At 35.9% G+C, this 22,731-nt stretch overlaps 1 protein-coding gene across 2 annotated transcripts in view; it reads left to right on the forward strand.

The window, feature by feature from the left end:
- FRMD3 (FERM domain containing 3) overlaps positions 1 to 22,731 on the forward strand; it is a 68,215-nt gene that overhangs the window by 36,769 nt on the left and 8,715 nt on the right. For both annotated transcript variants that reach the window (XM_026033798.1, XM_026033800.1), the window contains 7 exons: positions 5,405 to 5,492; positions 7,268 to 7,356; positions 10,006 to 10,069; positions 11,095 to 11,183; positions 13,763 to 13,837; positions 14,443 to 14,511; positions 17,310 to 17,431. In XM_026033798.1, coding sequence (XP_025889583.1) covers positions 5,405 to 5,492; positions 7,268 to 7,356; positions 10,006 to 10,069; positions 11,095 to 11,183; positions 13,763 to 13,837; positions 14,443 to 14,511; positions 17,310 to 17,431 — 596 coding nt within the window. The remainder of the gene's footprint in view (positions 1 to 5,404; positions 5,493 to 7,267; positions 7,357 to 10,005; positions 10,070 to 11,094; positions 11,184 to 13,762; positions 13,838 to 14,442; positions 14,512 to 17,309; positions 17,432 to 22,731) is intronic.

Below are 22,731 nucleotides of genomic sequence, written 5' to 3' on the forward strand. Positions count from 1 at the left end.
TCTTTCCAGCATTATTTTAAAAGTCAGCTAAAATAAATGAACTGTACCTGAGGTTCTGGATGTCCTTCTTAAAAATGACTGTTCTTTGGACTGCTATTTACATAGTGCTGAAAGCACTTCCAGAAACTGTGGGGTGGGAACAACTTTTGCTCAGCAGGTGTTTTATAGACATAGAACTTTTACTACTAGTCTAGAGGGAGTACTCTATAGACAAAATAAATGTCTTCTCTTTCTCTCAAAGCCTGTATGTCAAATAAAAAATAAAAAAAAAAAGAAGCAAATAAATAATACAGGTCATTTTCCTTTTAATAGGAATTCCTAATAGTATGTTATATTGAGTACCAGAGAAAAATTGCTTTAATTGCAAAATATAACTATATTTAGCATAAAATGTGTTTAATCATTTTGTAGCTTCTACATTCTCAAGAAAGCCTTTCTGTTTTTTTTTTTTTCTTCAAAGTGATCATAGTCATGCTCCACAAATATATTTTTTTAATTTTGCAAACTAGTTATTAGCAATCTGATGGTGAGATTTGAATTCAGGTACAGCAAACTGTTGTTGAATTTGGCTGTATTCACAAGTTTCCAGGAGGCAAGGATTTGTTTATCAGCTGAATGGACCTTTTATGCTCCCCTCTTTTCTTGGAGGAGAGACTTTAGGGGTCAGGCATATCTGACCTACCAGGGATCAATTTAATATGCTATGAACAAACACAGCGTTCCAGAAATCACAGGGTCTTCATATAATGGAAATAGATTTTAAATAAATAATAAAGGAATCAAAATGGCATCTGCCCTATAAATATAAATATCTATGTTTGTCAGTATAGATTGTGGATGTACTATGTGATTTCAGGGATTAGACTGAGACAAGTAACTTGAAATGCTTTGGTAGAAGTAAGTGGTACATGCTATTACAGTTAGAACGATGTAAAATTAAGCCATTAAACATTTAGTAGATTACGTCAGAGAGGCTGATTATTGGTTTAAAGGAATTACTTTCATTTTTATCATCCTAGAATTCTCTCTGGGGAAAAAAAAACTCTCAATTTTGTGTTTTAAAATTCAACTATTATTTGGATGTTCTGGTTTTTTTGTTTGTTTGTTTGTTTGTTTGTTTGTTCATATGTCCTAGCAACATTTCTTCAATTCAACTGCTTACCTGGTAATCAGCCAGGTAATCAGCCAGGTAATTGGTAAACCAGATGGTAGTCTTTCTTTTCATATGCAAACTATTTTAAAGCCTTTGTTCTCTCCTGATTCCTATGGCCAGATCCATGCTAAAAGAAGCAATGCCATTGCATAGGAGATGTGCAAAGTGCTTTGCTGTTCTGACATACTTAGGTACAGGGCTAATGAAACACCTTTATAGTTACCTTCATTCAGTACTTTCCTTTGAAATTATCTTTGAAAAATAGGAATTATTATTAGTACATTTGTGACTCACTACTCTTCAGCACCTTTTTCTTCATTGATAACTAAAAATATGACCAGAATAATTTTATTAAAAAAACTCTTATTGTCTGCCAAAATCTTTTAAACTTAGAGAAAAAACTAAACAATGGTTCAAGATCTTGAGCACTGTAATATAACTTCTAGATCCTCTAGTACTCATAAAAAGAGACTGCTGTCTATCCTAAGACGCCAGTGAAGAATGTCCAAGGCAAAGGGCATTTGGTGGAGATTCAGCCCTAGTTATTTACAGCTTTATGGCTTATGCTTTTCACCAGTTTGAATGCAGATGTTTCATCATGCTTCTGAAGGCCAGATGATTTTAAGTATACTTACTTACTGATTTAATTAAATTAATTGCATTTGACCACTTTGAAAGACAATATATTTTGGAAAGTGTCTCATGTAAGAGGCATGCTAGACAACTGTATTGCTAGTGTATTCTGCTGCAGGTTTGTGTGGCACACAGATGAAGCAAAGGATGGACAGTAATCAGACTTTTTATCAGTACATCTAAAATACTTCATAAATCAGTAAGGTGAGGTAAGTGAAATCACTTGATCAAGGCCATTCAGGGAGCCAGCTACAGTGAATTAAATTTTGCTTTGCTACTAACGCTATATAAACATCTCTATTCTTTTAAAGGAATTAAGACTAAATAATTCTCTGTTACCACATCCTTGACTTACTTTGGTAACATATATATGTCAAATGGAGTGAAGGAGAAAAAAATTCTAATGTGAATCAGTGTGAGGATCSAGCAAAAGAAGCAGATAATTTCTGTGACACCTGGAAAGTATTCCCCACAGAGATTTATGGCCCTTGCAAAGCTTCAGAGTTCCCCCAGAAATCCTCTAGGGAATAAACAGAGCTTGTACATCCCTTAGGGTGTACTTGTATTGAGCCTAATGGAAGAAATAGAACATCTTGCAGATTTTTCAGTCTTCTATCAAAGTACTTTTTCATTAACATTTTAGGAATGTTAGATTGATTGATTTCTAGGATCTAATAGCTGTGGAGTTCTAATTTCACAAATGATTGTATTTTATTATTTTGCATGGTATACAGAAACTTTTCTCCATAATATCACAATGTTATTGGTCATATTGAGCAGGGTAGTAGGACATGCTGTCTGGGTACTAAAATAGTTGTAATGGCTGGAGAGAGAATACATAGAATCATAGAATCATATGGCTGGAAAAGGCCTTCAAGATCATTGAGTCCAACTGTAAGCCACTCAATACCATGCTTGTTAAATCAGGTCCTTAAGCGCCTTATCTACACAGTGCCAGGGATGGTGACTCCAGCACCTCTCCGGGCAGCCTGTTCCAGTGCTTCACCACTCTTTCTGTGCAGAATTTTTTTCTCATATCTAACCTGAACCTCCCTGAACCTGAACCTGAACCTGGTGCAACTTGAGGCCATGTCCTCTGGACCTATTTTCAGTAGTTATTCTGGAGAAGAGATTGACTGAGGCCTCACTACAGCCTCCTTTCAAGTAGTAGTAGAGAGCAATAAAGTCTCCCCTGAGCCTCCTCCAGACTAAATAATCCCACTTCCTTCAGCTGCTCCTCATAAGGTCTGTATTCTTTTCTTTTGGCTGAAGTTCAGAAAACAAAACAAAAACTAGCGGTAGAATMAAGACTGAAATCAGTGGACCAAATTCACATAGGACTAGAGGAAATGGCCACACACTGAAGCACCAAAAGTTCCGCAGGAACTTAAGGAAAATTTCTTGACTGTGAGGATGACAGAGCCCTGGAAGAGGCTGCCCAGAGAGGTTGTGGAGTCTCCTTCTCTGGAGATCTTCAAAACCCACTTGGACACAATCCTGTGCCATGTGCTCTAGGTGACCCTGTGTATGCCCCTGTACCCGCCCCCCTGGGCTGGACTAGATGATGTCTTTTCATTCTAAAAAGATTTTTCTATAGGCCTTAAACATGAACCCTTTCAATTTTCCTGTGAGCCAGTAATATCAAACCTATCCATGTATTCTGCTTCATATTCATATTCAGTCTGATATGAACAAAGACCATATTGTGGCAGAGGTCCTGTTTGAAGAGAGCAGGCTGGTCATTTTTTAATGTGTTTCTGTACTTTAATAATAATTGCTATTTAATAGTCTCTTTCCCTTTTTGAAATTCCAAACAAAATGATGAAATTACACTGTTCCAAACGATCTCTCACTTTTAAGGTCTTTTTGTTTTTCTTTGCACTAGCAGAAAGAGTTGGGAATTCAATGCATTTTGTAATGTTATTTTTCTGTATGGGGACAATTCTCTCTAAGCAATCAAATCTTATTTTTGCTTCATTTTTTTATGCAATATAAGCAGTCTGAGTAATTTAGGTTAATTGGTTAAGTACTTTGCAGTGGGTAGCTATGTGAACAAACTTGTAGCTTTCCTAAGGCTTGTTTACAATCTGCATCTACTACAACTTTTGTGATTTATTTGCATTAATGGGGAAAGAAAAACACATTGGTGCAGCCTTCAAAAGCCTTGACTGGGAAAAAAATAAACTACTTGGTTTGTTTTGTGATTTTCATGCTGTCTTTTCCTTCAATATTTAGCAATATAAATTCGTGTTTACGTTTTTTAACTTTCTACTTGTTACCTTTTCTTCTTCACTGGGAGATAGTGAAAGACGGAGACCAAAAGGGGAGAGAGAAAGAAGGGCACTTATCTAATCTTGTTTGTCTCATTTGAAAGCTAAATAAAAACAATGTGAAAAATGCAAATAGCTTAGTAACAAGCAGGATTTAAGCCAGAGGAAGAAAGCCAAAACAGTATCGCAGGAGGCAATTGAGTAGAAATAGGCATAAATTAAAACCTTTTGATGGAAAAGGTTATTGCTGCTCATATTGCCATGAGGCATCAGTTCGATAGGTTTCAAAATAGAATTTTACATCTGCAAGTATTCTAGACATAATCCTCATAGTTAAAACAGAGCTTTGGGGAGGATACTGAATCTCTTGTGTCTGTCTTTGCTGGTTTCTAATTATTAAAGATTAACAGAAACACTACTGCAGGGAARTTATTCTACATGGATACACAGAACTCCTGTTTCTGAGTGAAACTGGACTGCGATACACAGCGGTTTGACTTAGTAAGACTGTTTCTGTGTTCTCTGTTTTATTTGTCTACGCCTCTTTTTCTGGGTGACTTTTATGACAAGCCTTTATGAGACCCGGCTTTCTAAGCGTCCTAAGTACCACTCGTTGTCTCAAAGTGGTATTTCTGTCAGAAATTCCTGTCAGAAGTTTCTGTGAGTGCTTTTTATTAAAAAAAAAAAAAAAAAAGAAGACTGGAAATAATAAAAGAAAATAAAGAGAAATAAAAGTTTCCTCCAGAACTCAAGGCTTGAGTGCCATGTTTCAGGCTTTAGTGTATGTTCATGGTTGATTATAGACACCCTAAAAATAGGGGCATATAATGGAAATGCTGACAGATTCTAAGATAACATGATGGTAACAGGCAATGCTATAATTAGGCACGCTTCTCAGTAGACAGTGTAATATGATTGCCTTGTTTATATCCCGAGCTGGAAGGAATGTTTGTTAATCTAGACAATCCTTTTAAATGAGTTTTGGAGCAGGGGTTTGTGGGAAAAGGATGCAGAGGTTTATTTTGTGTTCAGGCTAACTTGCACGTACATCAAAAGATAACAAATACTTGCAGGATATTGGATAGCTGGCTAATTTCATAGTATGTGTTATCCTAGAAGCAAGCAAAAACATCAGAGCTTACCTGAAAAGATCAGGCATTGGACAATCTGGGAGTCGAAATTATGTGAAAAGTTTCCTATCTTAATGCTATAAATAGAGCAGCCTTGGAATTGTTCGTTTATCAGTACATTTTCCCCTTCTTCGTAGGAGCCTAAATTGTACAATTCAAAAGCCTTTTTCTCCTATTTTTTCCTTTTTGTGAAACTGTTGTTCCTTTTGTAATTTTAGAGGTCAGAGCCCAGCTATTGCTGAATTTAACTTGCTCCTGAAAGCACATTCTTTGGAAACTTATGGTGTTGATCCGCATCCTTGCAAGGTAGCTTTTTTTTTTTTTTTATGTAATGTGTAATAAAAATCCATTAAGTTAATTGATATTGATGTGCTTTGTGGGGAGGGAAGGGAAAGGACATCTAAAAAAAATAAAGAACAAATAGAGAATATTTTTTAAAAGCCTGCCTATAACTACAGCTTTCACTTCATTTGAGCAGAACATTGACTGGTTCAAATTTGTATATCAATTTAGAGAAAAGTAACTGTAGAGAATATAGAACATCATAGGAGAATGTAAAAGGGTGCTCATGCAAAAGTTTTGATTATAACTAGTCATTTATTCATTTACTGCAAAAGTTTTAGTAAATACTCTAGGGATGAAGTGCTTTGCATTTGACAAGATTTTCAAGGTCCAGTGAATTACTGTTGTCTGAAAACTACAAAGGCATTGTAAGGCCTTGCTAGACTTTTATTTCAAAGACTAGCAAAATATGCAAATCTTAGCAAGCTAAATGTACAAAGCTGGGCATTTAGGTATTTCATCACTTAACTATTTTATAAATCTCTGTAAGAAGAAAATTTTAGTCAACATTTCTGGTTCTTCCATACACTTGCATTTTTAATGCCTTTAGTTGCAGTAATTTAATGTTGTCTGCTTTACTTTTTAACTGATGTTTCTGGCTTATATGTCCTCTTTGCTGGAGCAACAGAAGTACATAATGTTGTCTGCTTAGCTGCTCTAATCTGGAGGCTAATTTCACATACACGTTAGTAGAAATGGTACTCCTATTATAGGATATCTGGCTTAGTTCAGAGCTCGCTGAAGTCAGTGACTTAGTAAATTTTACCTCCATAATCTGCATAACATGGATTACCTCAGTGCATGTAGGAGACATATGATGGCACTTGACAAAATCCAGATTGGTCTGGCATCATGTCCTCTTTGCCCATGCAAGGACGCTCATAAAGAGGAGGCATGCTGGAGTTTATGGCCCATGCTGACAGACTGAGAAAAATTGTCCAGATTTTTGGAAGGAGACCGCAATGCAAGATRTTTTCCTAGCTCCTTATATCTTCCTGTGCAACTCTGTGGCTGCTACCTGAGTGGCATAAATGTCCATATATTCTTGACAGAAAACATCGAACAATAAAGCAGATTAACTTTAATGTGGTGACAACCTGGAGCCTGGGATGGACAGGAAAGCCAGCTAGTGTAAAATTCACTTGAATTTATTAAAAAAAAAAACAAAAAACAACTTGAACCAAAACTTTTATTGTGGAATTGAAAGGAAAAAAAGGTGTGTTCTAATTTCAGGCAAATATCACTGGATGTTTTTACTTCTACCCAGAATTAAATACTTGGTTGTTGTAGTAAATGCTGTCCTTTAGTTGCACTTCCTACATAATTGTTGGAAATGTCACAAAGGAACAAGGTGTGAAATCCTAAACACTACTGAAGTAGACACGAATCCCTGGATTATATTTAGCCAGCACTGTTAAGTGTGGGAAAATACTGAAAAGTATGTTTTCACCAAAATAATAAATATCCCTGTGGACTCTCTAGGTGACATCTCCTGCAAGTAGATAGAAACAAAGCACAGGATGTTGTTACTCCAAGTGGCTAAAAATGAATGAGGTCTAGGAGCCAAGAGCAGTCTTTGCTCTTCAGAAATGTATTATTTTCAAGCAGAATTTAGTTGTAGAATGAAAATGAAAATAAAGTGCAGGTAGTCTGTAATAAAATAAGAATTTGCGCTATGGGTAATTAAGTACCTCAATAGAAAAGCAGAAAATTACATGTTTCTTTTCTTCTCTTCAAAGGACTCAGCGGGGATGACCACATTTTTAGGATTCACAGCTGCGGGATTTGTAGTTTTCCAGGGAAATAAAAGAATTCATTTATTAAAATGGTAAGCACATAAAGAGTAGAATAATATGTTTAGGGATTTTTTTCCTTTCTTCCTAGTATCTTTACCTGTGTTTATTTAAAGTGAAATAAGTGAATATTCCTTTTTCTGTCCCATCAGATTTTTAAAGTTTTTTAAGTTGCATTTTAAAGCAACTTAAATAAGAAGTATAATAATAATTTAGCCTTATTCTTCTTCTAGAGAAAATTATTCCAGAAATTGAGCTAGTCCATTCAATGCACAACTCTAAAATTAAATAAGAGCTCTACTTTGGCGGAGCGTCCCTCTTTACTGTCTGTAAATCATCATCAGAAAGGCGGATGGGCAGAGAAGTCTGGAAGCGTTTATGAGTATGCACCTTTATCTTTATTTGGCTCTGGTAAAAGTTATCATTTCCTCATTCAATTAATTTTCTCCAATTAGAAGAGGAAATGAGATCTTGGTAAGCAGAGGATGCCTTTGATTTTTCTTTCTAGATTCTCCCTTTTTTTTTTTCCTAAGATATCTTCTGTTTCTCTGATATTTTTATTTCTCTCCTGACTTGGTTGGTCAACATCTGTCATTCTAAAGGAAGGTATAAAATTGAGTTCCTGCAAATGTTGTGAAAAGAGTGTCTGTGCTCTGAGCCGTGGGGTACAGCGTGAGCACAAGCATGATCAAAATCAGGGCATAACCCTTTAGCCCTGCAGCTAAGAAGATGACAAGATTAGTTAATTATTGGTTATTGATTTGCTCGCAGCCTTCTGTAGGAGAGGAGGTGGGCAGGATATACATTAAGAGATATTTTTTGTATAAACGTAGGTTTTTCCTAGCCCAAACATAGAAGTCTGTCCAAGACCTGACTACTCTGAAATCTCAGCATAATCCTCCCTATGCTATTCATCTTGCTGTGGAGAGTGAAGGAGATGTGTCTGTCAAATATAGTGGATTAGTTATCCTGGATTTGTCTCACGGTTTCCCTAGGGTTAAGCTCAGGTAGTCTTAGTAACAATACTTAAGGTGATTTATGCTTTTGGCATAACCGTAGTGTAACCATCCTCTGCTGGAGGGAACAGTGAATATAACTTGCCAAGTGTGCTTTGACATACTTAGGGAGTTGAGGTTTACGGTGTCTTGTTTTTCATGTTTTCATTCAAGGAYACCTTGTTCTTTTGGAGATCTCTGAGTATTCATTTGTGCACATTGGCATGTTTACAAGAAAATGAACTAGTGATGAATATCATTAAGCTGTTCAGTGCTACAAAGGCTATTGGAAGGTCAATCGAATAAGATTTATCTGAACATGATATACTCTTCATTTAATATCTGGGACCTTGTTTTCTTAAGAACTGCTACTTAGAATAGCTCTTACTGATATTATCTGAAATATGCATCAATCAGTAAAAACCCTAATTCATCTTTGAGATTTTATTGTCTTCAGATTTTATTGATCCTTTCCCTCAGGATCTCAACATATTTTGAGAACAGATAGACTTTAATAAGCATTAAAAACATGTTAATTATGAAGGATACACTGAAAAATATTTTCTTCACATGTTACAAAAAAAAAAAAAAAAAGTGAAGCTGAATGTACCTGTGTGTTTTAGTTTAGGTTAAAAAACATGGTTCTGTTTGATGGAGTGCAGCATAAATCATTACCAGTTTAAAGTCAGCACATTACATAAGTCTATTTTATTACTTCAGTTAGACCAAACAAAGTGTTATTGGGTTCGTGATTTGCTTTGAAAACTTGTCCTATTATTGTTTCAAAATATGTTCTTATGTTTTCTGAGATAATTTTGGATTCAGAAAATAACTAATCTCTGTGTAAGATTGTATAGTGAATCTCTGTAACCTGTATGCAAATCAGTATGGATTTGAATAACAAAATTTGATAGAAATCCTGAGTAGAACATTCGTCCTTACCTCTAGGATCTTCTCCATTTTAACCATCTGCTGTCTAAAATCTTGATGAGAGTCTCCATTTCAACTGTGATAATCACAAAACTTCTTTTACTGCTTAAACAGAGGCAACATATTGCCTTAATATTATGTAGCAAGATTTCATTCTTTGGTTGTACTTTGAAGCTTTGTTAAATAAAAGATGTATAACGTAGTGACGGATGACCCAGTAATTAGTGCTGTCATATTTCAATTTTTTCACATAATGTAATCTGTAAGTACTCTTTCACCRAGATAATGTGGGGCATAGAACCGTAAACAAAAGGCTTATGGATAAGAAGTTGGTGGCAGGAAGTGACAGAATCTAGAAAGGCACATGCCCTTTTATGCATCATCTCTATGCTAAGAGTCTTCACTCAGTTCTAAAAGATCCTAAGGTTTTAAGAAGTAAAAGGAATTCTAGACTGTATTACAAAATCTAAGCATAAGCTTCAGACTTTTTTTTTTTTCTTTTTAGTCCTGTTCTAGCAGCCAATTTTAATTCTTCAAAGGTGCATAGAGATATAAAATAAACACTTTGGCTTATGTACTCTRAAAGAATTTAGAATAGTACGTGCTTTTATGGTCAAGGTAACAAGACCTTTGATGGAACTCTTTGTTGTTTGATAACTTACTTAGGTATGAGAATCATCACAATTTGCATACAAATCACTTCTCTTAGCTATAGCTCTGTCTATTGTTCTAATATTTAACTAATTTTTCTCTTTTCAGGTGTGATGTCTATAAATTGAAATTTGAAGGGAAGACTTTTTATGTGTTTGGAGCTCAGAAAGAGGTTGGGTTTAATGCTATTATGGTGGAAACTGCATATTTGATTTAGAACCAACTAAAATATAATACTATCATCTTTAGCTTTGTTCTTAAGCTTTGAAACAAGAAATAATTGTATTTCATATTATAGGTAAAATGTAGAATACAAGTGAATGTGAATATTACTGATTTCAGGAGAATGCCTAATTTTCAGAGAGGTTAGATGTTTGTCCTTTAACCTTCATCCCAGACTGCATTCGCTGTTGATGTATTTGATTATTTTACTAGTCAGTTTTTAGTGTCCGGATTTTTTAAAGCATGAAAGCTGCACCTACTCTAAAGTATGAGCARTATCTCTATATGACTGGAAATTTGGGTGGACTTTGCTTCCTGGATCAAAATGAGATCTTTTGAGTTAGCTGATTAGGATTACCTCCTCAAATTTTGGTTAGCTAACTGAACTGTAGTATGATCTACATAGTTGGGTATCCTGTTATTGAAATCTAGAGATTTTTATCTATAAGTTGATTTTGACATATGATTTTGATGCTGTAATGAGTTCTTCACCTCTGGCAGGGTGATATAGCTTAGGACATAACTGTATGATGAATAGAAAACAGAAGAAGAAAATAAGGCCCAAGATGCCAGTGTAGTGTCAGGGAGGATTTGACAGCAGGAGGTGGTGAATAGGGGAATGTGAATGGTAAGCAGCAGAGCAGCTGTGCCACAGGAAGTGGTGAACATAGAGAGTTTATTTCTGTTGTTTTGGCCTGCAAGCAGCTGGTAGATTTATCCCAGAAGCCACTTTATATGCTCTTGTGTAGGTCCTCAAAATACCCCTTCTCATTTCTGGGGCCACTGCATGGGCAGTTGGAGTATCAAGTACATATGTGTTTGTACTTCTGCGGGTGAACCAAGGATTAAGGCCCTACAGAGAAACTTGGTCTTCAGGGTATCCAGGCCATGCTGCTGCTGTCAGTTTCTGCTAATTCAGTCTTTCCAAAAACAGTGTTTGCATTAATTTATATCCCTTCTTTTCCTTGCCCTTAGAAAAAGGCCGTGCTGTCTTTCCATACCTCTACACCAGCAGCCTGCAAACATCTTTGGAAATGTGGAGTGGAGAACCAAGCTTTCTATAAGTAAGTAAACTTGCCTCAATTAAGTAAAGTAAATTAGTAAACTTTACCTCTCAGTAAAATCCAAGGAGAGTTGAATTCAAGATTCTATACAATGAGATTAAGAAATAAAAAACTAAAGAAATATTCTTAGGTCAATTTTGAAAGCTGAAAGCTATCTAGTTTASAAAATATATGACTTTAAGAATATGTAGTCCATGACAAAAAAAAAAAGCATCTTCGACCTATTGTCGAATCTTYCGACCTATTGTCGAAAAATTCTGAAAGATTCTGAAAGTAGAATCTGAAAATAATTCCTCATTAAGAGCCCTTAGGCTTTTTTTTTWTTATTTTTTCTATTTCTTTTTCCTCAAGTGACTTTGTTAGCTCTTTCTCTCTGTTTATTAACACTTCCCTTTTGGACCATAGCTTTTATTCTTGCTGCTTAGTCTTTCTTATCAGCTGCATATTGCATATTTTGGAAAATTATTGTTTCCCTGCTGCAGCATAGCAACACCAGTAGCTGGTATAAAAGTAGCTTTTAACTGGATAGGAAGAATGTGTTTCCTATTGTGGATGCTAATGACTTGTTTTATTTTGGAGGAGATTTATTATTTTAACATTGATACAATGATATATTGAATGCAATTTACTCAATTAAAATATAGAATAAAAAAAACAGGAAATAGCTGCTACTAGACAGCTGTCAATTCTTCTTTATGTGAAAATCTACTCTTAAGATTTGGTTATAAAAATATCACTAGGAAATATTGTCTATTGAAAGTACCTGAAAGTAGGAAAATACTGCATGTTGTTGGGTTGAACAGTTTTYAGTTACTAGAACTAAATGTAGGGAATGAAACACAAGAAGTTCTGTCTCCAGGTGAGGAGCAACTTCTTTACTGTTAGGGTGACAGAGCAGTGGAACAGGCTGCCCAGGGAGGTTGTGGAGTCTCCTACTCTGGAGGTCTTCAAAACCCACCTGGATGCCACCCTGTGCCCCGTGCTCTAGGTGTGCCTGCTTGAGCAGGAAGGTTGGACTAGATGATCTGTAGAGGTCCCTTCCAACCTTAAATATTCTGTGAATTCTGTGAATTCTGTGAAGAACAGTTCTTCTTACCCCCTTAAGTATACATGAGGGAGAGACATCTTTTCTTTGAATACTGATTCATGAGAAGGTCTCATAGGAATATAATCCCTTTGCTTTAGTAGTTGAATGGTTGTAATATTTAGTGTTTGGATTTCAATCACAGAAGTATGTTTTTCTTGCTTCTGTATTCCTGTTGTCTTAAGGGCAGTGCTGTGGGGTTATTTCTTCAACATGTTTGCTTATAATTATCTTGCCTGAGTACATTTCAGTGAGTCTTAGAAGAGGAAAGGGTTAGTCAARTGAGGAGTGGCAGGGCTGTTCTGTGGCCAGGAGGTTGGCTGTTTGTTAGGGAAACAATGATAGTTAATATGCAGAGTATGAAAACAAATGTGCAAACRAAATGAAAACCAACATGAAGCAGGGCAAACAAAGATATCTGTGAATATAAGATAGGAAGTAGTTTAAAAGCATCAGAGATCTCTGTACAGTCAGAGAAWCCGATCTATATTTTGTGGATCCTCATTGCTTAAGAGCATTATAAATATTATGGCCCAATTGTCTACTTATGTACTGTATGTTACCAAGGAGATACTCTAATGAGAAAAAGCATAACCAGATTTTGCATGTAATTCCTGATAATGACATTTTACCTTAATTATATTAGAGCTTTTCCTCTCCTAGGAGAATTTAAGACTTCATATTCAAGCTAAGATTGTGATCTTCCAACATGTCTTGGAAAGTGGAGTTCTATTCATGGCTCAATCGAGGCTCAGTGTTGACTGCAGTGATTATTTTCAAATAGCTATAAATTTTATAAGATTGTCTATTAGGATTCAAGAGTGAGAAAACTGATGTAAAACCAGTTTGCCGTTTCAAAACTGCACATCATCAAGGAAATGGCCTATCTGCTGGTCTACGTGATRTTTGTAGATCAAACTCTCATAGCATTGACAAAAGCTTCCTGCATATATTGTGACAGGTAGAGGAATAGAATATGATGTAGTCTGCTACATCATATGTAGATGTAGAGAATATGATGATGTGAATATGATGTAGTTTGCTTACAAATTGACTATGTAGGTGGATGAGAAATGCAGCTGTTCTTGGAGAAAAGTATTTCTTTGTCTTTGTTCCATACTTGTTTTACTTGTGGGAATGTATGTATAAACAGCCACACATTCCTGAAAAGTTTGATATTAAGAAGAAGGTTTTCTAAGGGTTGTTGGGCTGCTGCAATCTCTTCTTCATCATGTGARTTAAAGTCCCTAGGTATGAAACATTTATGTGCATTTATTTTCTGCATTTATTTTCTTTTCTTTCTGTTATACTGTCTATGTTGTCTTGTGCCATCTTKATATTGAGATTTGTATATAGACCTGTAAAATTTGGAAAGAGCAATTATTGAATATTACCTTGTAATATAAATATGTCAAGTTTGCAGTTTATCTTTTTCATTTTTGCATATCAAGTTCCTTCTATGTGGCAAATGTGGCACCCTGTATTGTTCTTCCAGGTATGCAAAATCCAGTCAGATCAAGACCATGTCCAGCAGCAAAATATTTTTCAAGGGCAGTAGATTTCGATATAGGTAGGAGTTTGCTGTTTCTTTTTTTTGTTAAACATTTTAGAAAGTAAGAGAAAGCTTCAGGATTTATTCATGGCAAAGCAAGGATTTCTTCTTGTGGATCTAGTTTAAACCTAATTCAAGTCAGGAAGTCAGGACTGGAAAGTATTTTTAATGTTTATATAAAAACTTTTATAAAATAAATTGGTGGCTTGTTTTAACTGTCTGTCAAATTATCATTCTCCCAGAAAAGAATTCCACTTCTGGTGTAATTGCTATATGATGATTTTYTGTCGTTACTGTAGAGGTTGGGTTACCCTTTTATTTGGACAGCTCTGGAATAGAGRTTCATTAGTGGGACAGTTGTAGTAACTTCTAATGTTCTCCCACAAGATGTGGCTTTTTTAAAGTGATTTTGCAGATAAATGATCAATAGAATTTTTAATCTGGAAAGTTACATATGCACTGTATGTTTACATACGTACTGTTGACCTATGCTACCTACTATAGGTAGCTGTTTTGATATCAGAAAAAAAGATTTTTTTCTCTTGAAAGTAATTTAATTGTTCATGTATGTAATTAACATTTCTTCGTATTGACTTGCATTTTTAATTCATGTTTTAATACAGTGGAAAAGTAGCCAAAGAGGTTGTGGAGGCAAGCTCTAAGATCCAGAGGGAACCTCCTGAAGTTCACAGGTATCTTTTAACACTGTATATTGAAGATTAAGCATTGGGGAGAGTTATTTAGCTCTGCACAGAAATTCTTTTTTCCTTACTGTGAGATACAACGACTGTAGATCCAAGATACCACGCTGAAGTATGGAAAAGGTATAAGATAAATGAATCTTCAGAAAGCTGCCAGTGTCACAAAAATCAGACAATAGTGTACTACCTCTTACTCCTACTACCTCTCTTATTTTCTGTGTTATGACATAGAAAGTTGTTAAATAATCCAAACATGCATTTCCATTTTATTCCTTGTTCTTGTCCTGTTTTGAAAGGCTCTGTTTTGTGTACTTACATTGGTATGCTTAAACGTTTATATGATGAWTTTTCCATAATACAGTGAGATCAAAAAGCAGGAAGTTCACTTAGTATCTAAGAAGGAAAAAAGATTGCCTTCTTAGCAATAAGCACCTTAGTTTTGCAAGCAAACTAATGTTTTTCTGGTGCTTATTACTTGTGCTGTTATATTATATGCTGTTGAGCATGTAATAGTCAATGCGCACAGGAGTGACTTTGCCCATGCATTTATAGATTTCATTTAAAACTTTGTAAGTGATGGTGTGGAAAGTATTAACAAGGAACACGGAAGGCAGAATTTGGGTTCATCATGGAGACAGTAGGTATTTGGCATACAAGTCAATATCAAAAGAAATTACCTGGATACAAAAATACTGTGTTTCATGTCACTATCCACAAAGTTTCTTTATTTCTATGAGATTAAGATAAGTTTTAAAAATATTTTAGCTTGTATTTTAAATTTTCTTCTTATATTAGAAAAAAATGTTTTTAAAACTGTTATGAAGGAACAGATCAAAGGAAAATGTATTGCCTTTATGGATCAGTGTCATGTACTTAGCATCTATAGATAGTGTGTATTTCTTGTAATTAGCATTCTAAAATGCTTGTATTTATAATGATCTGATAATTCCAAATAAGTTCCTTAGCAAGACAGGTTAATAAAAAGTCTAGTGCTTCCGAGTGTTACRTTTATTTTGAAATGGGAGCAGAAGTAGCTCATCTGTCCAGCTAACAGCACAAGTAGGCAGAAGGCATAGCTTTTCAGCTCCAAAAAATGCAGTCTTATGAAGCACATGACCCCGCACAAGAAATTTATAGACAGGAAATGGTAGTTTTCAGGTGCAGAATATTTAGAGAAAGTTACGTGATTGAAGTTGAAGACAAAACTTAAAGTAAAGCCTTTCCATAAGCCCCAAAGTGTCAGTTCACAGTGCTAAGAGGAACAGCACTTTGGAAAGGTCACAGATTTTGGATGTTGCACTTAACTGCACTGTGCAGTGAAAACTTGCTGGAGCTTGTGCTCACAAACATGTGTGCTCAGCATTAATGCAATGGCAAGTTTTTATGACAAATATTCTGTGCCCTCAGGATATGTCACATGCATGCTAACTGGCACATCTCTCTTCCTAGCTCTCTATACAACACAAATATCCAGGAAATGCCTAACAACAGGCCTGTGGAGGTACTATTGGGTCGGTGTACTTAGAGTTGCAGTCACAAATCAATGAAAAACTTATTTGGATAGTGAAAATTTAAACTAAATAGTTAATGGAATCTGCTCACATAAGGCAAATGAGGATGTAAGTAGCTTTGGGCATATGTTAACGAACAGGAAGTCATGGCAATTGAGCAGGAAAGCTTGTTTATCCCTACAGAATATTTAATTACATGTAATGTGATCTAAAGCAGCACATCTGGATTCTCAGTTTATCCAAACCCACAGTCCTTTCTTTTCATTTACAATAGGTGCTTTAATTAGCTTATTTACTTATGTGGAATTTAAGTTGAATCTCTGTGCAAACTCAAAATCAGATCTGTGAAAACACTGTTGCTGGATTATCTTTTTTAYTTTTTTTTTTTTCCATTTGCAATTTTATGAAGAACGTTATCTGAAAGAAGTTGAGGATCAGGGCATGGGCAGTGTTCCTAGTGTGTCTTGAATGCAAAGCTAGGTACTGTCTGAAGTCAAATAGAAGCCTCTTTCCTTTCATCTTTGCTATTGTCAAAAAAAATATTCTATAATGTAATGGTTCAGCTCTGGTGCAGGATTCTTGCTTCAGGCCTGTGTCATGTAAGTCCTAGACAACTTACTTGAAAGAGCCATTTCTGTTTTCTCGGTAATATGATTTTAATAAGCTAGCCAGCTGCATGACTGAAGCAAATCAGCACATCCCTTCAGGTTTTCTGAGGAATTTCAACACCTGCTAACAGGAAAGCCTCTCAGAACCCAGTAAGAAATGGAGTAAAACCAGCTTGAGAGCCTGAAGGCATGTGTCTGCAGTACATGAGGATGAGATGTGCTTATCTTTTCACTGAAGGAGTAGAGTTGTTCCAGCTTTTTCTTTAATCTGCCTTGCTCAAACCATAGCAAATGTTTGACCCACTCCCAGAGGCAATGGAGCAATTTCAGCAAATCAGTTTGTATCCTCTCTTCTTTTCCCCTTSCTTGAAACCAAATAATCCTTTCTGCTGTGCAGTGTGGAGACGAGCGACACACTGTAATTCTGTACAGGCTGTAGCTGTATAAGCAGAAATCCACCTGCACAAAGTCATCTCTTGCATTTCAGATGTTGTAAAGTTTACATCTGCTGACTGTGCAGCATAACACAGCTGAAAGTGGCATTCACTGTACACAGTGTTGATAGTCCAAAGCCTAACATAATTTATGCAAAGCAATTCTGAGATGAGACAGATATGATTGTAGTTGTTTCCTTATAAGCAAATTAACCCTGTTTTCCCTGTTGTTTTAGGACCAGTATTACACAGAGTCGCAGCTCTCCCTCCTTGAACAAGCAACTTATAATTAACATGGAACCTCTGCAGCCCCTCCTTCCTTCCCCATGTGAGGGGGAAGAGGTGCCTTTAGGTGAAGGTGAGTCACTTACCTGATGCCTGCCCCACACTCTAAAAATATTCATTAGGAAAATATTACATATGAAAAAGCTTGCAGGCGTGTTATTAACTCAGTTATATAGAAAATACGTAACAATTCCTCTTAGGAGTCACACCATTAAGTGTTTGCTTAAGAGACAGAAATGATCTCTCACTCTAAGAACTGTGCACCAGCTTCCTTCAAAATTGTCTGGGAGCAAATTTAATTGTGTTTAGCTTACTGTGTCTAAAATCTTTTTAAAGATTGTCATGTGAAAGACTCTCAACAGAAACAGTCTCAACATACAGAACCATTTTATTGAACGTACTGCAGTTACATGTTTACTTGTATAGTTCTCTGGGCTGAATCACAGGATGTTTCAGATTGGGAAAGGGCTTTGGGGATCATTTATTCCAACCATCCCGCACAAGAAAAGTCAGCTGAAAATTGATAATTTACTGCCAGGTACATTGCTTTACTTGGATTCGTTTTACATTTATTTCTGACTTGCTTTAATGTTAGGAAAAGTTCTCATTTTAAGTACATCGACACAAGGAGACGTCATTTGAAGATGGGTTTAAATGTGTTTTGTAAAATAAAGCTTTCCATGTGATTGGTTATTCCTTCACTTTTTAAAAATCATGTTCAGTGCCTACCCTTCTCAGACAAACTCATTATAAATAATGGTATGAACATGTTGGTCAATTTTAATGAGTATGGATGCAGTCTTCTAAAATCAACCAACTAAAAAATGTCARCCAATTCTCAGCTGAGCTAACAGAGTTTCACTGGTTAGCAAATATGAGCTCTACTGCCTCTTTGATATTTTATTTGGATCAAATATTTTGCAATGCCAGTGAATGGGAAACAAAAAACAGCCAAGTTACAAGTACATTTTTACAGATACTTTTTACATTTTCATGGAAGACTATGCTAATTTTATTTAATAGTATGTGAAACATTATTGAACCTATGAGAAACATTGCTTTATTCATTCTTTGGAGTTTCAACATGTGCTCTACCAAGAACAGTACATTTTCACTAAGAAAATGCATTCAGATCATAATCAATAGCAGTAATAGATGAATGATATTTAGTTAACTGCAACAATTGCTTATTTACCTTGGCTATGAAAGCAGTTTGTTACTAGTAGGCAAATATCACCATGGTAGAATAACAACAGCTTGCTGAGTGTTAAGGCTCTTGTGCCTCACTTATAACTCACTTATAAAATCCATTTTTGAAAACTGCTGAGTTATCATTGCTATTTGCTCACCAGAGATTGCTGCTATATTTCAAATATACATTAGGTAAGTTCAAAAAACATATTTCATTTTAGTCACACAGATTTCTGTTAACTTTGAGATAAATACAAATATTTGCAGGTGGATTGTTTCCTATAGGATGTTTTACACATAGTTAATACTTGATGCTCCTAAGTAACAGTACTTAGTTCATACTTTATCAGTATAGTTCATATATTAGAGTTCATATCAAAGTGTGCCACAAATGGATGTAAGAGTTTAGTGACACTGAAATCTCCCCATAAATACTCCTATACRTTCTTCTGTTGTGAATTCCTGTCTTCTGCCTTGCCTAAGCACTAATCACACCAAAGTGAGCTGACATAAGCAGTTAATGTAACAATAAAATAACTCTTACCTGTGAAATATCCCACTTTGTGCTGGCTCAGCATTTTGGACTGGCTCATCGCAGAGGGTCAGGCAAGGTCTTCTGGCAAGGCAAGGCTGTGAGTATGAGTTTGTAGGGAAGAGAGAAGGCAGCAAGGTCTATGTTTGGCTTAGCCGTGTTAACACGTGTTTTTCAGTGTATTACAAATGTGAATTAGCCTCTCTAGGCATTGGGGCCTGTCTTGGGGCAGACTGATCATGGTGCAGCCCTGCCTAAGCTGGCTCTAGGGCAGTTCAGCTGCCTCCTGCTATGCTGGTCACTAATGCCGCTTCAGGGACCTACACCAAAGTTTATGTTGGGCACTGCCATGTGTATATACATGTTCCAGCTGCTGCACAGGACACTGTGCTGTGCAAACAGGTTTGGGTTCTCAGGAGCACAGTTAGGACTAGCACCCACAGCCATAGGCTCATTGCGCAGTCAGGGAAGTGTTTTCTCTTTTAATGTAGCAAAACTTGTTCCTATATTTAAATCAACCTTATATGTGGCAAGCGAAGTACACTRACAAAACTGCAGTGGCCTAAAGACTTGTAGTATTATCCTTTTTAATCAATATTTGCAATATCTCTTTGTGTTTCCTGAAATTGTTGGAGAGAGAAGTTGTGAATTGGCCACGTATGCAAGCTATGAAACTGAGCTTAACAGCAACTGCCAGATGAGAGGGAAGATTAYGTGTCATTTATTTGAATGTTGCTAGGAAACAAAGCAATTGAGGTGGCACAAGCATAAGAAACATTCACTAGGGGATTCTGAATAATTTCAACCTGCCTTATTCTCCATAGGAGAACTCTTTCAGATGGAAAATAAACACAACAYAACAAATGTAATAAAGTATTTAAAGCCCAGCCATTTTCACATGTTAAATTCTGTCTTTACAAATCTACCACAATTATCATGCTGAAATGAAAGGTTTTGCATAAGTCCAGATTATCCAGGTTTTGCTGACAGAAAAAAAAAAACTATGTTGACTAAACCTTATGGTAAGAAAAGAGTACAGTGTGTGGGAAAAGAAGCTATGGAATGTCTATGATACTATTATTATAGTAGAATGAGCACCCAGAATTGAACTGATGTTCTTAAATGTACCTTCTTACATTTAGAGATTGACCACCAGTGTAACAGACTKCTCTTATGAAGCTAGACAGTAGGTACTGTATAATTTGAAAATGCAATAAAAGCCCCAAAGATTATCTTTTAAGAAAGAAGCAGTTTCTGATCAGATTTTCGATAGTAATTTGGTTCTTTGCAAGCCAATGCTACCTTGGTGACAGTGACTTCCAGGTGTCAGTACTGCTATGTAGCATCCAAACTGTGTAACCACAGCTTACTAGACTTAACCTAGGGGAGCTGCAAGACTGAGGAGATCATATTTCATATATAAATAGACTTCTATTCCACCTCAAGGGTTTAAAGGCATTGTTTTCAGACAAAGATCAAGAAATATCTAGAGATTCTTATTTTGCTGACAGATGAAATTATCCAATTTCTACTGAAAGCCCTGAAGAGCTATAGAGATATGCTTTAGAAATATGCTGGATATTGGCAATAGTTTTCAGGCTAGAGTCATTGAATGATTTTCAGCAGATCTCCAACATGAAAGGTAACTGTTCTGAGAGACGAGGAACTGCCGTGTTGCAGCTGTGGTTTCAGTGGGCCTAGTAAGAGAGTCTTATGCACAAGATGCATCCAGCTGGAGCCAGTTATCAGCAGTAAGTGTCTATGGCCATGCCTTTTTTCTTGTCTTGTGTATCCTTACTGCACAGAGCCTGAAGTGACTGACCCATCTTTATGGTGGAGCATATTCCATCTTCTGGAACTGGAGCCTATATACAGAGAAAGACATTTCTYCCAAATTTAGGATTTTTCTTTTCTCATTTATTCACACGCAATCAGGCTTGACGCTAGGCTTGAAATTAAATCATCTGCACCTTACTCTTTTTCGTTCTGACTACAGGTCGGTGAGAACATGATAGGAATTGTGCTTGTATATCTTCACTTTTCCATACGTAATTTCCAGGTAATCAGTGACCAAATCAAAGCCTTTTAGAAAAATAATAGCCACAGTCATCTTGTTCTATGAAAAAGATGTGGTAAGAGCTGGTCTTTTGGTCTTTTGTTTCATTGCACTGTGTTGTGATGTCTTAGATATTTTTACGCTTGTGTGTGTGATTCAGTTGTTATGCCAGCAACTGCAAACTGAGATGGATGCAGTGGAAGTTTGTATTGTACACAGTGAGGCAGTTGGAAATGTTTAAAAATAGCCCCTCGTTCTGTTCCCTGCTGGGATATTTCTGTTGGCTATGTTAGATGCTTGTCATTTGATTCATTGAGGGGGACTTGTTAGTCTTTAAAAACTCACTTGAAACAGACTAAAAGTCAAAGCCAGCATGGGTTGAGCCTTTACAAGACTGAGAAGAGAAATAGTCAAAATGGTGAAATGTCTTGTAAAAATCCAAACCAAGAGAAGTATTCATTTGCGTATGGTTAACCACTCTGACAAGGAAGTGAGCGTTCGATTACTGCGACATGGATCCAAGATCACAGCCAGAAGGGCTGGTAAAGTTTAATTTATTTTGCTCAATTACTTTAATGATTTTCTGCAGAAAATAACTAATTGTAAACTGTTCTTCATAGTTTCTTATACTAATACTGGACTCTGGGAAAGAAATAAACTGTACTGTGAATGAAAGTGTAAGTGCAGCAGAGCGTACTGAGGGGAGGTGGTTCACAAATTAAGTATGAATGATACAAAATTTAAATGTGATTGGTTGTAATATCTTAAATTGTGGATTTATTTGTTAATTGATAACCTGTTAATTACAGGAATTTTGCTCCTATAGTTTTTTGAACTGATGAGTAGAAATACCTTAAAATACCTGATAATGTCTGACAAAATTAATTCTTAAAGTAGCACCTAGGACTCCAGCACATTTTGAATGTTGGCTGAATAAACCAGCAGATACTTGCTTAGCTTGCGGCTAATTTTTAGCAAAACAGATTGAGTTGGGCTAACAGACAMTAACTTTTTAATTTCTATTTTACTGGACACTGAATAATATATTACAATGAATAATATTATTGTAAATATAGGAGCCAGATTCTTGTCTCTTTTTTTACTTTACCTAACAGAAAGGCAGCCTATAAAAGCAAAACTACTCGGTGTTGTTCAGGAGAGCAACCAAAAGAAAATTTTATTTAGTTTTATAATTGCTTTGTTTGGCAAAGGTGGATTAGTTCATCTATCAATCTGTCTTCATTTACTTAATGCAATAAGACATCCATTGCTTTCTATRACACAGTTTTTGCTTTTTATATTTTACATGTATAGTTAGACAGGTTTTTCCATGGATTTTGAATAAATTTTTTAGAAGTGAATGTTTACAGGACATTAACTAAGGATGATTTGACAAAGACCAGAGTATTTCTACACCTATCAGCTTCTGAAAAACAAAATCAGCAAGTTTAGCAGTATGGAAGAATCTGTGTTTTGTAATGACTTGCCCTGTGAGTCGTAATAGCTCCTGGCTGTTGAATATATGAATATAATGAATTTGTTACTCAGGAGAAACTGTGATATCCGTGGGAATGAACCGAACTCCCATGTGGCA

The sequence above is a fragment of the Nothoprocta perdicaria genome, unplaced genomic scaffold (genome assembly GCF_003342845.1).
Source record: "Nothoprocta perdicaria isolate Ctin4 unplaced genomic scaffold, notPer1 scaffold_133, whole genome shotgun sequence".
NCBI classification, from domain to species: Eukaryota; Metazoa; Chordata; class Aves; order Tinamiformes; family Tinamidae; genus Nothoprocta; species Nothoprocta perdicaria.